Below are 14365 nucleotides of genomic sequence, written 5' to 3' on the forward strand. Positions count from 1 at the left end.
CACGCACGCACTCCCCTAGCCTAAGGCCACTGCTCAGCAGGGGGTGGAGTGGGGGTGTCCTTGTCTTCCAAGGGGGCCTTGACCAGTTGACCCGCTGTGGGCAATTTTTATGCCACCCCGAGGGTTCCTGCCTGGTGATTTATTCCAGGGCTGGGTGGAGAGCTTTGAAATGGGGGCTTCCCCACCGTCCTCCAGGGACCTAGCAGTGTAGGGGCTTAGCTTTGGCTCCTACTTGCCAGACCTCGAGTGTGGGGGACCATGAACCTTAAGGGATTCCCAGTTCCCTCCAAAAGCTGCCCGGCCTCCGATTCCAGCCAGGGCTCTTTATTCTGACTACAGAAGGGGAGGGTCCTGTCCTCACATAGTGCAAGTTGGTGTATTCACCTCGACGGCCCAGAATGATCTGACAACCTGCTCATCGGAAAAAATTGGTGTTCCCCACCTGCCCTCCAGCCTGCCTGGGACGCGTCTGTCAGTCTTTGCTCCAAAGTTCTGCTTCCATTCGGAGCCCCTGTGTCCCGCACACCCAGCCACCGAAGGGGTACCCCCTGTACCTACCTGGGTTCCGTCCCCGCCTGCGATCTCCTCAGGGTCTCTGAGGTGAGACCACTTGTGTGGGTGGACACCGCAGGGAGGGAAGCTGGGCTCCTGGCTTGCTCTCCCCCAGCTCCCTGGCCAGCTCCCTTATAAAGCCCAGGGTGATGGCTCCAGACACAGGTCCCCCTGCCACCCCCCCTCTCCTCAGAGAGCGAGTCTGCGGACTCCTGGTGCTCGTGATGAAATCCGCCTCTTCTCCCCCGCCCCTCAGAAGCCCTTTGGGCTGGCTCTTGAATCCTGCTAGCTCTTTTCATCCTCCTCCCCGTCTTCCTCCAGACCCACTCAGTTGGCGCTCCCTTCTGCCCCAAACAATGTGAAAATGGGCTATTTGACATGGGCGAAGTCATCAACACACCAACCCAAAGCAAGTGTGCTAGCGGGAGGTGTGGGCCTCGTCCCTGACCAGGTCAGGGACCCAGCTCTGACCAGGTCAGCTTGTGTCTCAGACCCAAGGGGGCTGTTCTGCCACTCTAGGAAATCCTCTCCTGTCTTTCTGAAGTCACAGGTTCAGCACAGGTTATGGGATGAACACGACGGTCAGTGGGCGAGGCAGACACGGAGGTGGCAGGCTGAGAAAGCCAAATAGAACAGCTCGGCAGGTGGGTGTCCCTGGGGAGTGCCAAGCAGACGCAGAGCAGAGCCCTCAGGCGGCAGAGCAGAGGACCCAAAGGTGCTGCTCCAGGGCCCCCCTCCACACCTCGTCACGTTGTTGTGCACCTCTTTTTCGAGGCAGGGAGAGGTCTTCTCCTGGCACCTAGCCCCTCCCATTGCCCAGCACATGCACGAGGGCCCTCGACGGCGACTACTAACAGGCATCATGAGGACGCTGGTCTTCGGGGTGTGCAGAACACCCTTTACCCTCTGGCAGGGATCTGGTGTCCCAGGGCACACTGACCCCTCTATCAGTCCGGGGCTTCCCGAAAGTAGGAACGATGTGTCTCCCAGCCCAGGCGTCTACCTGTCGGCTGTGCGGGGCAGACGTCCACTGAATGGCTGGGAAGCTCCCAGCCTGCAGAATTACCACCCATTGCCATCCAATGCTTATGGCCCATGGGGTGGCAGGGCTGGCACATACAACCGTGAAGCCCTAGGATGAAGGCAGCAGCCTGTGCAGCAGGCCCGCCTAGGAGGGGACTTAGCGACTCGAGACACTGACACCTCACAGCTTCGGCTTTAATTTGGCTTTTCCTCCCAGAAGTCTGACCTCCGGGGCCTGGGTCTTGGGCCCCCACAGTCCCGGCAGCCTCGTGAGTTGACCTGAGGCGTGGAGGTCAGTCCCTCCTATCTGTCCTTTCTGGATTTAGCAAGGTCAGTACATAACTGCAGGTGGGGCTGGAGGGAGTAGCCCCATTTCCCTCCCAGCCCCCGCAGCCGACGATCCAAGTTCAAGGAGCTCATCTCTGCTCTTCAGACCATTGAGCTGCTGCCCTGGAGCCTGTGGAACAGCTGCGAGAGCCAAGAATCATTATTCCAGACAAAGAGTGGGGAGCCCAGCCAATATCGAGGTTATTAAGGAGCCGGCCTTGAGCGCTGGGGCTGAGCGAAACACAGAAGTGGAAAGGGGGCTCCCTCCGGGTGTGCCCAGCTGGCAGGCAGATCAGGGCTGCCTCCCCCCACCCCACCCCCCCGAACGCCAACCCCCTCACCCCCAACCCTGGCTTCCCCCAGCGCTCTGATTCTACCAGGTGCTTCAGGGAAGGGAGAGGCAGGGGGCCGCAGTCCCTTCTCTGCCCAAGGAGGGGTATTTCTGCCACCGCTCAGTCTGCTGTATCTGGCGGTCACCATCCTCTCCAAGCCCAGCCAGCACCCAGAAACCCGGCACTCTCTAGCTAGGTCCCCTAGAATCTCTAAGCCTCCGCTTCTGTTGCTCCAACACGGAGCCACACAAAGCTGCCTCCCTGCAACACGCAACTGCTCTCACCGTCAAATGGAAAAGGGGGGGCTGGCAAGAGGAGCTGAGGCTGGCTAGCTCCAGGAAGGGGGGCCACTACCCACGCTGTGCTCCCCTCACCGAGTCATGCAGCAGCCACTTACCACACTCAGGAAGGGGATGTCGAAAGCGTTGCCCAGGAAGCCAAAGGCCACAGGGAAAAAGCCCCTAGGAGCAGAGGAGTGGGGGAGAGTCAGCACCGCTTCGGAGGTTGGGGGCCGGGGCAGGGGTGGGAGCGAGACTCAGCCTCCTCACGGGCTCAAGCTTTGCCTCTGAGGAGAGCAGGCTGCTGGGCACTGGCGAGCAGGCCAGTGAGGTTCTGCACCCTGTTTTTGGAGCGGCAGTCAAGTGCACTGCTTAAGAATGAGGGCCCCGGTGTGACTCCTTGGTTTAGTCCTGACTCTGATTGAGGCTGCTGAGTCACATTCCTTAACTCCTCTGAATCTGGTTCCAGCTGTAAAATGGGGGTGATGATAGTATCTGCGCCAGAGGCCTTACACGAGGAGCTGCCTGGGAAATGCTTCCTCTTATCAGGGTTGCTGCCATTGTCATTACCCTCTGGCCAGCAGCCTGCTCCTCCAGACTGGCTGTGTCCACCTGCCCCAGACTTCCTGGGCTCCAGGCGCAGTTGGCTGTTGGGGGCTGTGCTCATGTTTATTTTCCCTCAGGCCTTGGCTCCCCCATGCACCGAGCCGCCTTTTGCCATGCCCCCTCCCCACCACCGTTTTATACAATACCCCCTGGTGGGCCTGGCTGGGGACGGTTGTGTGACCCCTCAAAGTCAGAGCCCTGCGTGGGAGGTGCTCCGCGGAGTGAGGGCTTTAGATTTGTGGGTTCTGGCTGAGCCTTGGCCTCTGTCCCCTGAGGTCCCCTACAGCTCTGGGCCCCAATAGCGGTAGTTATTGCTATTATTTGCTCTGAGGTGCTACCGCGGGTGTCTCTGTCAGGGTTAAGATTGCCTTGGACTCTGGGTGTGCAGTGACCTGGCCCACACTCAGACCCCAACACAGAACAGCCTGTCAGCATTTGTCTCCCTGACTGGACCGTAGGCTGCTCGAAGCTCCTTGTTTAGAGCTGGTTTCCCACCTACTCCTGATTTACACACAGTGAGTGCTGTCATCTATGTGACCTTATGATAAATGACTGAATGCAAACATATTCGAACGTTGACTAAAAGGATGGTAAAGCAGGGGTGAGGAAATTTAGCTCTTGAAGCCGCACTCGGTGGTATCTGCGTGGCCTAAGGCATTTGGCCTGAATCAGAGGGTCCAGGGGATCATGACCCCACTCCTTCCTGTGATACAGACCTGTCCTCCTCACCCCACTGTGCTCTCCCCACTGGACCTCGGAAGCCAGAGGCTAGGTGTCTCCCCAAACCACCTCCCAACAGCCTTTCTTTTCCTTGAGCTCCCCCGGTCTTTCCTGAGGGCCACCTCACCACCTGATGCCTGTGTCAGGTCCTGGGCCTCTAGGACAGCCCCTGGCCTTGACAGTAGTCACAGGGCCGATGGCCAAGGTCAATTTGTCCCTCACCAGGCCCAGGGCTGAACTGGGCCAGCCTGAGGCGTGCAGGACTGATGGCCAGAGACAGGCGGGCCTGCTCAGATCCTCTGCACACGGCTTGTGAGGACTCGGGCGGGGCAGCTTCTTGAGGGCTGGCTTCCTGATCTGTGCAGGGGGACAGTCCCACAGACGGCTGAGCCATGAAGGCTGAGTGTGGTGTCCATCGGGGGCCTGGCAAATGTCAGGTCTGGCCCTTATTCCTGTCTGGATCATTCAACCCAAGGGCAGGCCCTGGGTCTCCTGCCAAGTGACAGGCTTGGTGCTGGGCACACAGTAAGTGCTCAATGTTTGCTGAGGATGCCAGTTTTTCATCCTGTTTCCATCCTTCCGTGGCCCCCACATGCAGGGTGAAAACCCAGCCTCTGCACCCTCGCCCCGATGGGGTGCACTGGGGACCCTGGTGGGCTCGTCTTGGGGGGCAGGGGCCTGCACTCACTTGAAGAGGGTAAAGAATCCGTAGGCTTCCAGGAACATGCCCAGGAGGGGCCAGCGCAGGAGCACAATGAACACCCCCCCCAGGAAGAAGCTGGTGCCCTTGAGCTTGTGCCTCTGGAAGAAGAAGGAGCATGTCTTCCTCAGGCCGATGATGAAGGAGAGGCCGGTCAGGAACAGCAGCTGCAGGAGAGGGAGGGCGCGTGAAGCAAACTCACCAGGCCGGCTTCCTTCCAGAAGGTTCCAGAGCTTTCTCCTTCTGCAAACTTTCCTCTCGCTGTCCTGTCACCTGCAAGAGCTTTCTCCACACTCCAAATGCACACAATTCCCTTTCCAAATTCTTTTCCACCCTCTCCCACCGGGTGTGCTCTTTCCTCCAAGCACCTTGCTTTGTGGCAAATGTGTTTATCCAAGCAGAGCCTGCCTTTCTTCCTGTCCTGTGTTCGTGTTATATCCCAACCCCCAGACGGTGCGAATGGGGGTTCAGGGTCCTGAATGAGGCCCGGCGGCCACACTGGGCTGGGCATGAGCAGCCAGGCTCTCGGGTTCTCCACAGCCCTCTGCCTGCCTGCTTCCTGCCATCCTCACCTGCCCAGGCTTGATGGTGCCACCCTGGGTGGGCACAACCTTCCTGGCAATACAGATTTCACTGATGTTGGCAGGGACTGTAGGGGTGGGGAACTCACGTTTCCAAAGGCCAGGAGCACCGAGTCAAAGTATAGGAGTATTCCCAGGAGGATGAAGAAGACGCCGAAGCCCGCGGTGCCCACGCCGATCTCTGCAAAGGGCAAGAAGGTACTGGGGGTGGGCTTTGGGGAGCAGGTTGAGAGGCTGGAACGCCCTCCCCCACACTGCCACTGGCAGGGTCTCTGGGGGTGGGAGAAGGGGCGCTCCATTTCCTCTAGGAGTCTAGACTCAGGAAAGGCTGGTTTGGGAAGGGACAGAAAGGAGGGGCACCAGCTGTGTTTGGCACCAGGAACCCGCGGGCCGGCTCTCTACGTCACATCCCCGTCCTCACCATGGCAGGAGGCAGCTCTTGCCACCCTCACCGCTCCTATCTTCAGCTTCCTCTTTCCAAACGCCACATTCTCTGGGTCATTCCGGCTGATCCACCTGGCCCCTCTATTCCTGTCCTCTTACCCTTGGGAGCCGCTGACGCCCACCCTGGTCAAATGTGTGTCCCCAAAACTCACCAGCCCCAGAGGCCCTCAGAACCACCCAACAGTCCCGCTCTACTGCCCGAGAGGCTTGCCCTCTTGAAACTTCACTGTCTCTTTCTCCTCTAAACTGTCCCCTGTCCCCAGCTTTGGTGACAAGAGGCGATGACCTCCTATACTCATTGGGACATGAGTCATCTGTCAGGGATGTGCCCGGCCTCCCACTCAGGAGCCTTCACCCCAGCAGGCACCTGGGCCTTCTGCTCCCTCCCGCCCTGCCCATCCGCTGTGTCTTTTCTGTTCTGCTCCGTGTCTCGGCACCTTCTTTGTCACTGTAGGAGTTGCTCAGTTGTGCCAATGGGCAGGATATTAGAGCCCCCTTGTTTGGTCAAGGGTGACATTTTTGACATTTTGCTACATATTTCAGATTGCTCTGCTCAAGAACAGTTGTAACAATGACCTGGCATGCAATTCCTTTTTTTCCTCAAAACTTCTCCATCACAAAGCCTGGTACATTTTGCTTATCTTTGCCACTCTGATGGCCAATGACAGTTCATTGTGTTGTTTCAATTCTAAATTACTTTGTTTTAAGTTGTGCTAAAGTCCTCGTTACATAAAACGTACCACCTTCCTGTTTCTAAGTGTGTAGCTCAGGGGCACTAAGAACATCCCCACCCTTGTCCCACCACCACCATCAGCCATCGGCAGAATGATTTGCACCTTGAAAACTGAAACTGTCCCTATGAGGCACCTTCCCATCCCCCCTCCAGCACCTCCAGCCCCTGACAACTTCATTTCACTTTCTGTCTCTATGAATTTCAATAGTCTCTGGACCTCTGTAAGTGGAGTCAGTGACTGCCTTATTTCACTTAGCATCATGTCCTCAAGGTTCCCTTTGTAAGACTGAGTAATAGTCCACCACCCCCACACACACCTTGTTTTGTCTATTCATGCATCTGTCAACTCAAGCAACTCATCTTGCTTCTACCTCTTGGCTATCATGAGAAGGCAGATATAACACGGTTGAACAGAGATATCTGGATATATACCTTTTTGATTCTTTGCTTTCAATTAATTGCATTGCTTCAATTCTAAATTAACTTGTTTTAATTCGCGGTAAAGTCCTCGTTACACAAAACTTCTGGGTATACACCCAGAAGTAGAATTGCTAGAGCTTACAGGAATTTTATTTTTTAATTTTTAAAAAAGATTATTTATGCGTACAGAACTGGGGTACAGGCCAGAGGTACAGGGGCGGTGAGAGGATTCACCAGAGACAGAGTGGCTGACTGATGAAGTACACTGCTGAGGGGAGCAGCGGGCGGGTCAGGAGAGGTCTGCCGCGCCCTGTGGATCACCTCATGCTTAAGTGGCTTTAGCTTCTTAGTGCTGTGCTTTAACCTGCTGCACCACCAGGGAGAGCCAGAGTTTTATTTTAAATTTTCTGTCTTTAGGAATTGCCATGGTTTTTCCATGTTCTTGAGTTCTTTGCCGACATTTGTTATTTTCCGTGTTTTTTTGCTTTGTTTTTGCTAGTATCCATGTATGAAGTAGTGTCTGGTTATGGTTTTGACTTGTATTTCCCTACTGATGAGTGATGTGGAGCATCTTTTCAAGTGTTGTTGGCCATTTTCAGATCTCCTTTGGTGAAGTATCTATACAATTCCTTTGCCCATTTTAAAAACAGGTCAGTTTTTTTTTAATTGATGAATAGCAGGAGTTCTTTATATTTTTCTTGATATAAGCCTCTTATGTATATATTAATCCCTGGATGTAATTCCAGATATATGATTTGTAAATATTTTCTCTCACTGTATAGGTTGTCTTTTCACTCTGACGATTGCGTCTTTTGATGCACAGAAGTTTTGATATAATCTGACTTACTCATTTTTTTTTCTTTAGTTATCCAAGTTGTTTGTGTTGTATCCAAGACATCATTGTCAAATCCATTGTTTTGAAGCTTTTCTGTGTTTTCTTCTAAGAGTCTTATAGTTTTAGCTCTTACTGTGCACTAAAATGAAATTAGGGCTGATTTTCATAGATGTGTAAGGTGAGGGTCCAACTTCATTATTTTACCTGTAAATGTCCAGTTTTTCCAAAATCATTTGTTGATGTTGTTCTTCCATAGAATGGTCTTGGCACCCACTGTTGAAAGTAATTTGACCACACATGCCAGGGTTTATTTCTGGACTCTATTCTATTCCACTGATCTGTATGCCAGTCCCACACTCTTTTGATTACTGTAGCTTTGTAGTACGTTTTGAAATCAAGAATTGTGAAACCTCTGACTTGGATCTTCTTTTTCAAGATTGCTTTGGTTTTGGGTGGTCTGTTAAGATTCCACATGAATTTTAGGGTGGAATTTTCTATTTCTGTTAAAAAATGTCTTTGGGGTTTTGATAGTACCTCCTTTAAAAAATATTGGCTACTTCAAGTTTATATTTTGACAGTTTTGACACTTGCTTAATTTATTTAACATAGCTAGAATGACTCCTTTTATTGTAAATTGTGTGGTAGGTAGGGCGATGGGAAGAGTATTTTTTAAAACTCAACATGTAAAGCTTTATTAAAAATGACTTAATTAAATGATGCAAGGCCCATCACAGATGAAATACCTTCTAATAAGTTCTTCCAGGTAACTTGCCTATACAGACAATAAAAAAAAAATGAGGAAAAAAATGACTTCATTTAAAAAATCAGAATTGGTTTAGTTTTTTAAAGAAAACAATAGGTAATTTTTAAAGGGAATTTCTTTACCTGTTAATTAACATCTCAGAATTGATCATTACAATCTCTTATTGTCATGCTCTTATCAGTAGTTGTTAGAATTAGAGGGGAAATTATTTTGGTTGTTTGGAGGCAGAACTGTTAAAAACAAACACATGTTACCAAAACTAGATTTACCAGCTGAGTTTTATTTACAATGGAAAGAAAAGAAACAACCCAATCCTCTTCCGGGTAGGTAGATAATCTCTCCTAATCTGTTACTGTACAGAGTTTGAGAGGATTAGGATCAGTTCCAGTGTAGAAGTGAGACCACATGACTTCTTTTTAAAGTTATAAAGATGAGATTTATCATTCAGGTTATAACTGAGCCTTGACCAACTCTTAATCCAAAATCATGCTAGTCGAGTCGGGTTTCTGTTTCATCAAAGCTGAATGTTGCTCTGACATCATTTCTGTCCAGAATCCATCTTTGACTAACGACTGACTCCTGACTTCTGTCCCTGACACGCCTCTGTGACCCCCTTGCTACTCAGGTAACGCCTGCTGGAGCTAAGTCTCTCAGAAGTCAGGGCACTGGGCAGGGTACTCCGCTGTGCATGTGGCGTGAGTTTTCTGTCCTCAGAAACAACCAGTTGAGATGGAGAAGTACATCCACTTTGTCGTGATAATTTATCTTGGCCAGGATATTGTGATGAAAGACCACAACCAGAAGTGGAGGTTTGCATTTCCTTTCCATATCACGGAAAGAACTGTTCCAGACAGGAGACGCTCAGCCATGGCAACTGGAGACCAACGTGATTCTGAAGGGGTCTTTATATATAATAGTTTATTTTTACATCATTTTGTGCCTTTTTCCATCGCAGTTGTAATCCCCCTGGACTTCCCACCACCAATTCACCCAAGTGCAATCACCATAGTCCTGTACACTCCCCTCCCCCATTTTTGATCCCATTCCCCACTCCACTCCGGTAAAATTCTCTGGTATATAGTTGTCCATTCTTCCCTCGCCCCCCCCCCCAGGCCTTAATGCTCCTGCTATGACTGAAATCATCTGGCATTTTTCTTTCTGGCTTATTTCACTAAGCATTATCCCTTCCAGCTCCATCCATGTTGCTGCAAAAGGCATGAGTTTATCTTTTTTGATTGCTCAGTAATATTCCACTGTGTATATGTACCACATCTTTTTAATCCAGGCATCTACTTTTGGGCATTTGGGTTGATTCCATGTCTTTCCTACCAGCTTGCAGCACTGTGCCCTAACCCACTGCGCCCCTAGGGAGGGCCACAATGAAAACTTTTACACAATCACACTTTTTTATTTCAAAGGACAAAGGTATTTTAAGTCTTATTATAAAGATATTTGTTGTTAGCTTACATCTACCATCAAAATATGTCATTGATTCTCCTTCACACTAGCTAGCATTCCCATGCATCTAGGTAGAAATAATGGGAACATTTAAGTGGGTTTTCATTTTATTTTAATATACCCCTAAACACATGGCCCTCCCTGGTGGCACAACGGTTTAGGACGCAACACTGCAAGCTAGCCGCAGCTGCTTCAGTGGGAATTCAATACTCAGCCCCGGAGTTGACCCCGATGGTGCAGCAGACCTGTCTCAGCCACTGCTCCCTTCAGCAGTGGACTTCGTTGATCTGCCTGTTCTGCTCCCCATTCTGTCTCTGGTGAAGCCTCTCACCCACCTTGAACTTTGGCCTGTACCCCAGTTCTGTATGCATAAATAAGTAAATAGATTTTTTTTTAAAGAAAAAAGTATATACCCCTGTGCGCAATCTGTACAGGTTCCCTTACTCGTTTCTCAAATGCACGCTCTTTCCTCCTACACTGGACTTTCTCCTGCAACAGTGAGTTGCTGGCTCGTACATATTACTCTCCCGAACCTTTTCACTCTTCCTCAAGGGCTGCGGCAACTCTGGAATTTTCCTGAGATGGGACAGACCCGCTACATTAACTGCACTGTGGTCACAGACCCTCACAGTGAAAGGGCCAGACAGGGTGCTTCTCACACGCAAGTCTCGGACCTTTCTCTCCTTGCAGAGTCGCTTTGCCGTGTCAATTAAGTGACCAGCCTGGGGTTCTTCCCAAAGATACACCCCGGCCTGACTGGGGTGGGACGTGTCCCAGGAGAGACCGCGTTAGCATTGCTGCCGACTGGGGAGGCGCGCCCCCTGCTGGAGATCATCCGCGGTGCCGAGAGCCGCGGAGGGCCCAGTCAGCTTCCGGGAGGCCGGGCGCTCTGGGGCGCCGCCTAGTGGACATCCTGGAAGCAGAGACCCCCCCTCTACCAGGCCCGGGGGCTGATTTTTGGGAAAGCTCCCGCGACTGCAGGGTTAGCTCGGAGCTGCCTGGAGCCCACAGCTTGCTCCAGTTGCAGAGGAGCGAGCTGCCCCAGCTCCCCTCTTGGCAGGCAGAGGAACCGAAGCCAAGTGTCTTTTCTGTCCCACAAAACAGCCAAGGTAAGCAGCCTTCTGGACCACAGCTGTGTGGGGAGTCCCAGGACATCAGCTCTCTCTAAAAGCAATCACACTCTTACCACCGGCACCTTTGGCCTGTACCCCAGTTCTTGTATGCACAAATAAATAAACCTTTTTGAAAAAAAGCAAATAAAACCAATGACACATGGGAGGAAAAGTTGCAAGTACCATGCAAAGCATTTTCCCCTGAGCCATTTGCGAGCAGTTGCTGCGGGGGGTCTCTCTTCACCCCTCAATGTTCTGGCCTGACTTTGCTTTTCCTGCGGAGCCAGGACATGACGGCCAAAGCCAGGAGATGGACGCATTTCCCACTACCTAACTCTCAGGACCTCCCATTCCAGCCCCCTCCCAGCGACCTCATCTAGAACAAAAGCCCCCTCCTGACGGCAGTGGGGTCTGGCTGCCATGGCTGAACATCTCCTGTCTGGAACAGTTCTTTCCTCCACGAGACCTTGAGATTTTTAAAGATCTGGGCCACTTTGTTTGTCGCTGTCCCTCTATTCGGGTCTGTGATGCTTCCTCAGAACTAGATTCAGGCTATGCTGAAACAGTGACAAGACGCGAGGCTGCGTTCTCACGGCACCTGTCACGTGGCCACGACTCCAATGACTGACGCTATTTCTATAACTACATGACTGACGTGCTGTCTGCCAGTCTCCTTCACCTTAGCGCTCCTCTCCTCCTGCACGGGATCCTGCCAGGATGCCCTTCTCACCCGCCTGGCGCCAGGAGCCCCCAGCGTGAACCAGCGTGGAGCTCGGGCTCTGGCTCAGCCTTCTCCCGAATGGCTTTCAGACTGAATTATACAGAAAGAAGGAGGGAAATGCGGAGAGGCAACACTGGCAGTGATTCAGATTATTCCAGTGATGGACACACGTGCCGGGCACAGACTAAGCACGTGTATTTGTTTCATTATCCCAACTGCCCATGAGGCAGGTCTGCGGTTAGACCCATTTCACAAGGGGACGGAAGCACGGAGAGGTTAAGTCACTTGCCCAGGGGTATACAGTCAGCAGCTGGCAGGCCCAGCGTTTGACTCCAACAGCCTGATTCTAGAAAAAGTGCCTTTAACTCACCCAGTCTAATCCACGTCTGCTCTACACCCACCACAGAAATTGCTCTTGCTTGGTGAGTTCATGTTGCCAAATCCCCCGCACAGGCGGTGATCCTATCTGCCATCCCATCCTCCCAGAGGTCTTGATAGATCCTTCTGTTGGCTTCGTGGCCCGGTTTCTCCCTGTAGGTCTGATGGTTCTCCCCGCCAGCTCCCACTTCTCTCTCACCCTCTTGGCATTTGAACCACTCAGGGCTTGGGCCTGAGCTCACGTCTCTGCCCCCAGAAATGCTCCCCCTGTTCCAGATCTTGCCCATCTACAGTCTATTCTCAACCCAGCATCCAGCACAATCTTTTAAAAATATAAACATCATTCTTTTACATAAAATCTTCCAATGGTTTTCAGTCTTAAGACGATAAAACCAAAGTTCTTGAACATTCTGGCCTCTCGGTGACTTCTGGGATAGATGCCCACCGTCTTCCCTGTTCTTTGCTCCACTTTTTCAGCCTCTTTGTTTTTCAAGCAAACCATAGCTAGTGCCTCAGGGCCTTTGACAGGTTGCCTGATTCCTGGGCCATCTTCCCCCTCCAGGTAACTGTTGGGCTTTGCTTCCTCACATCCTGCTGGCTCTGATTAAGGCAGCCTCTCCTGCCTGCTGTTACCAGACAGTGACCCTCCCACTCCCACCCTCTGGCTTCCTTACCCTGCTTTTTTTTTGTCCAGCAGAGGTATTGCAACCTGAGGTGGTGACCTCTTTGTCTGTCTCCACTCTCTGTCTCCATCTCTGTCCCATCATTATTGTATCCTCCCTGCCCCACACAGGGCTTGGCATGTAACAGAGGTAACGTGTGCAGTGAATGAGTACTTTCTCCAGTCCACAGATGAGACATTGGGGCTCAGAAGCTCTTAGCAACTCACCCAAATGACACTCCCGGAGACAGCTCTGCCTGCCTTCCGATAGCTGCACTGTAATTCCCTGATCGGCCAAGGAAGGGGATGGGTGTTTAGAAATGAGGAGATTTGGGAGGGGGGTGAGGTCTGGTTTCTAAGAAGGGACCCAGGGCCACAGTAGACCCTGAGTTTGTGGGGGAAAGATGTCCGAATGAGCACAGGCAGGCCTCCTCCATCCGCCTTTGCACCATCCCTTGTCTAAGAACCCTGAATGGAAAGGGGCCAGCAGGAGTGCTAAACTTGCGAGTTTTCCCCAGACACCAGTTTCTGGGGTCCCTGAGCGAGCCCCACTCACTAGAAAGCTGGGGAGCCACACCCCCTGACCCTGCTGTCTGGAGGATGCCAACACAGCAGCTCCAAGTTCCTGGCTCCAGAGGTCGCTGGCCTCGCAAGTTCCCCAGAGAACAACCTGGGCTGAGGGGACGGCGCCTCCCGTGGGTCCTAGCCGGGATACCCCATTCCAGCCCAGCCCCCTGGACAGCACTCACTCTGCCACTCCGTGATGGACACCATGCCGCAGGCTGCCTGGGGGGGCCTTCCGGGCGGAAGCTGGCAAGAGATGAGGAGCAGAAAGGACCGACCTGGTGCATGCTCTGGTGCCACTGACCCTTGGTAAATTGCGAAATGAACTCTGGTAAATCATTAGCTCCCCCGTTCCACACGCACACATACACACACCCAAATGGGGCTTCATAAAAGTCTCACGCTCCCGCCTGGAAGTTCTCGCACAGGCCCCGCCCCTCTTAGCCCAGCCCGTGCCCCGCCCACCGGGAGGCCACGCCCACCTGCCATCTCACCTCCTCCCCACCCTGTCCCGGAACCTGAATTCAGCAACTCCACAAAACTTGGACTGTTGTGTATGGAAGAACTGGGAATTGGTATGCCCAGGTTCCTAACTCGGTTTGGTGTAGGGTATAGGAAGGTTGGAATCCGTTTCTCCTTGGAAAAGTACTGCTTTACCTTCTACCTGAAGTTTATTGCCTTGTACTAGTGCCTATGCTGGCCGCTAGGGGGCGACTAGGAACTGGCGCAAAACTTGCTGACAGTCTCTTGGACGTGCTGGATTCTGTTAAAATCAAGAGCAAAAATGAATGAATGAATGAATGAATGGATGGATGAAAGGATGAATGAGTGAATGAAACACTGGCCTCCCTGGTGCAGGAGTTAAAGTCTCAGCGCTATCAAGCTACTGGCAGCTACTGCGACAAGAGTTCTCTTGGTGCGGCTGACCTCTCCTGTACACCTGCTGCCCCCCTCAGAAGTGTGTTTCAGTAGATCTGCCTGTTCTGCTCCCCAATCTCTCTGGTGACTCCTCTCACCCTACACCTCTGGCCTGCACCCCAGTTCTTCTATGCATAGATAAATAAAAGCAAAAGCTAGAGATAGTGGGGAATATTCTTTTTTCCATTGGGGCACAGTTGTTCTCAACCCCTGAAATGAAGTACGCAAAGGATAGGACA

The 14365-nt window shown here is 52.0% G+C and overlaps 1 protein-coding gene across 1 annotated transcript; it reads right to left on the reverse strand.

Annotated features, from left to right (window-relative positions):
* Positions 1-2004: 2004 nt before the first annotated feature.
* On the reverse strand, positions 2005-13455 carry GOLT1A (golgi transport 1A). Its single transcript, XM_004685535.1, has 5 exons — positions 13394-13455; positions 5209-5300; positions 4527-4705; positions 2632-2695; positions 2005-2043 (listed from the first exon to the last, which is right to left on the reverse strand). The coding sequence occupies exons 1-5, from the start codon at positions 13416-13418 to the stop codon at positions 2005-2007; spliced, it is 399 nt and encodes a 132-aa protein (XP_004685592.1). The 5' UTR covers positions 13419-13455.
* Between the last annotated feature and the right edge of the window lie 910 nt (positions 13456-14365).

Source organism: Condylura cristata, unplaced genomic scaffold (assembly GCF_000260355.1).
Source record: "Condylura cristata isolate star-nosed mole 26May11 unplaced genomic scaffold, ConCri1.0 scaffold00018, whole genome shotgun sequence".
In the NCBI taxonomy this organism is placed as follows: Eukaryota; Metazoa; Chordata; class Mammalia; order Eulipotyphla; family Talpidae; genus Condylura; species Condylura cristata.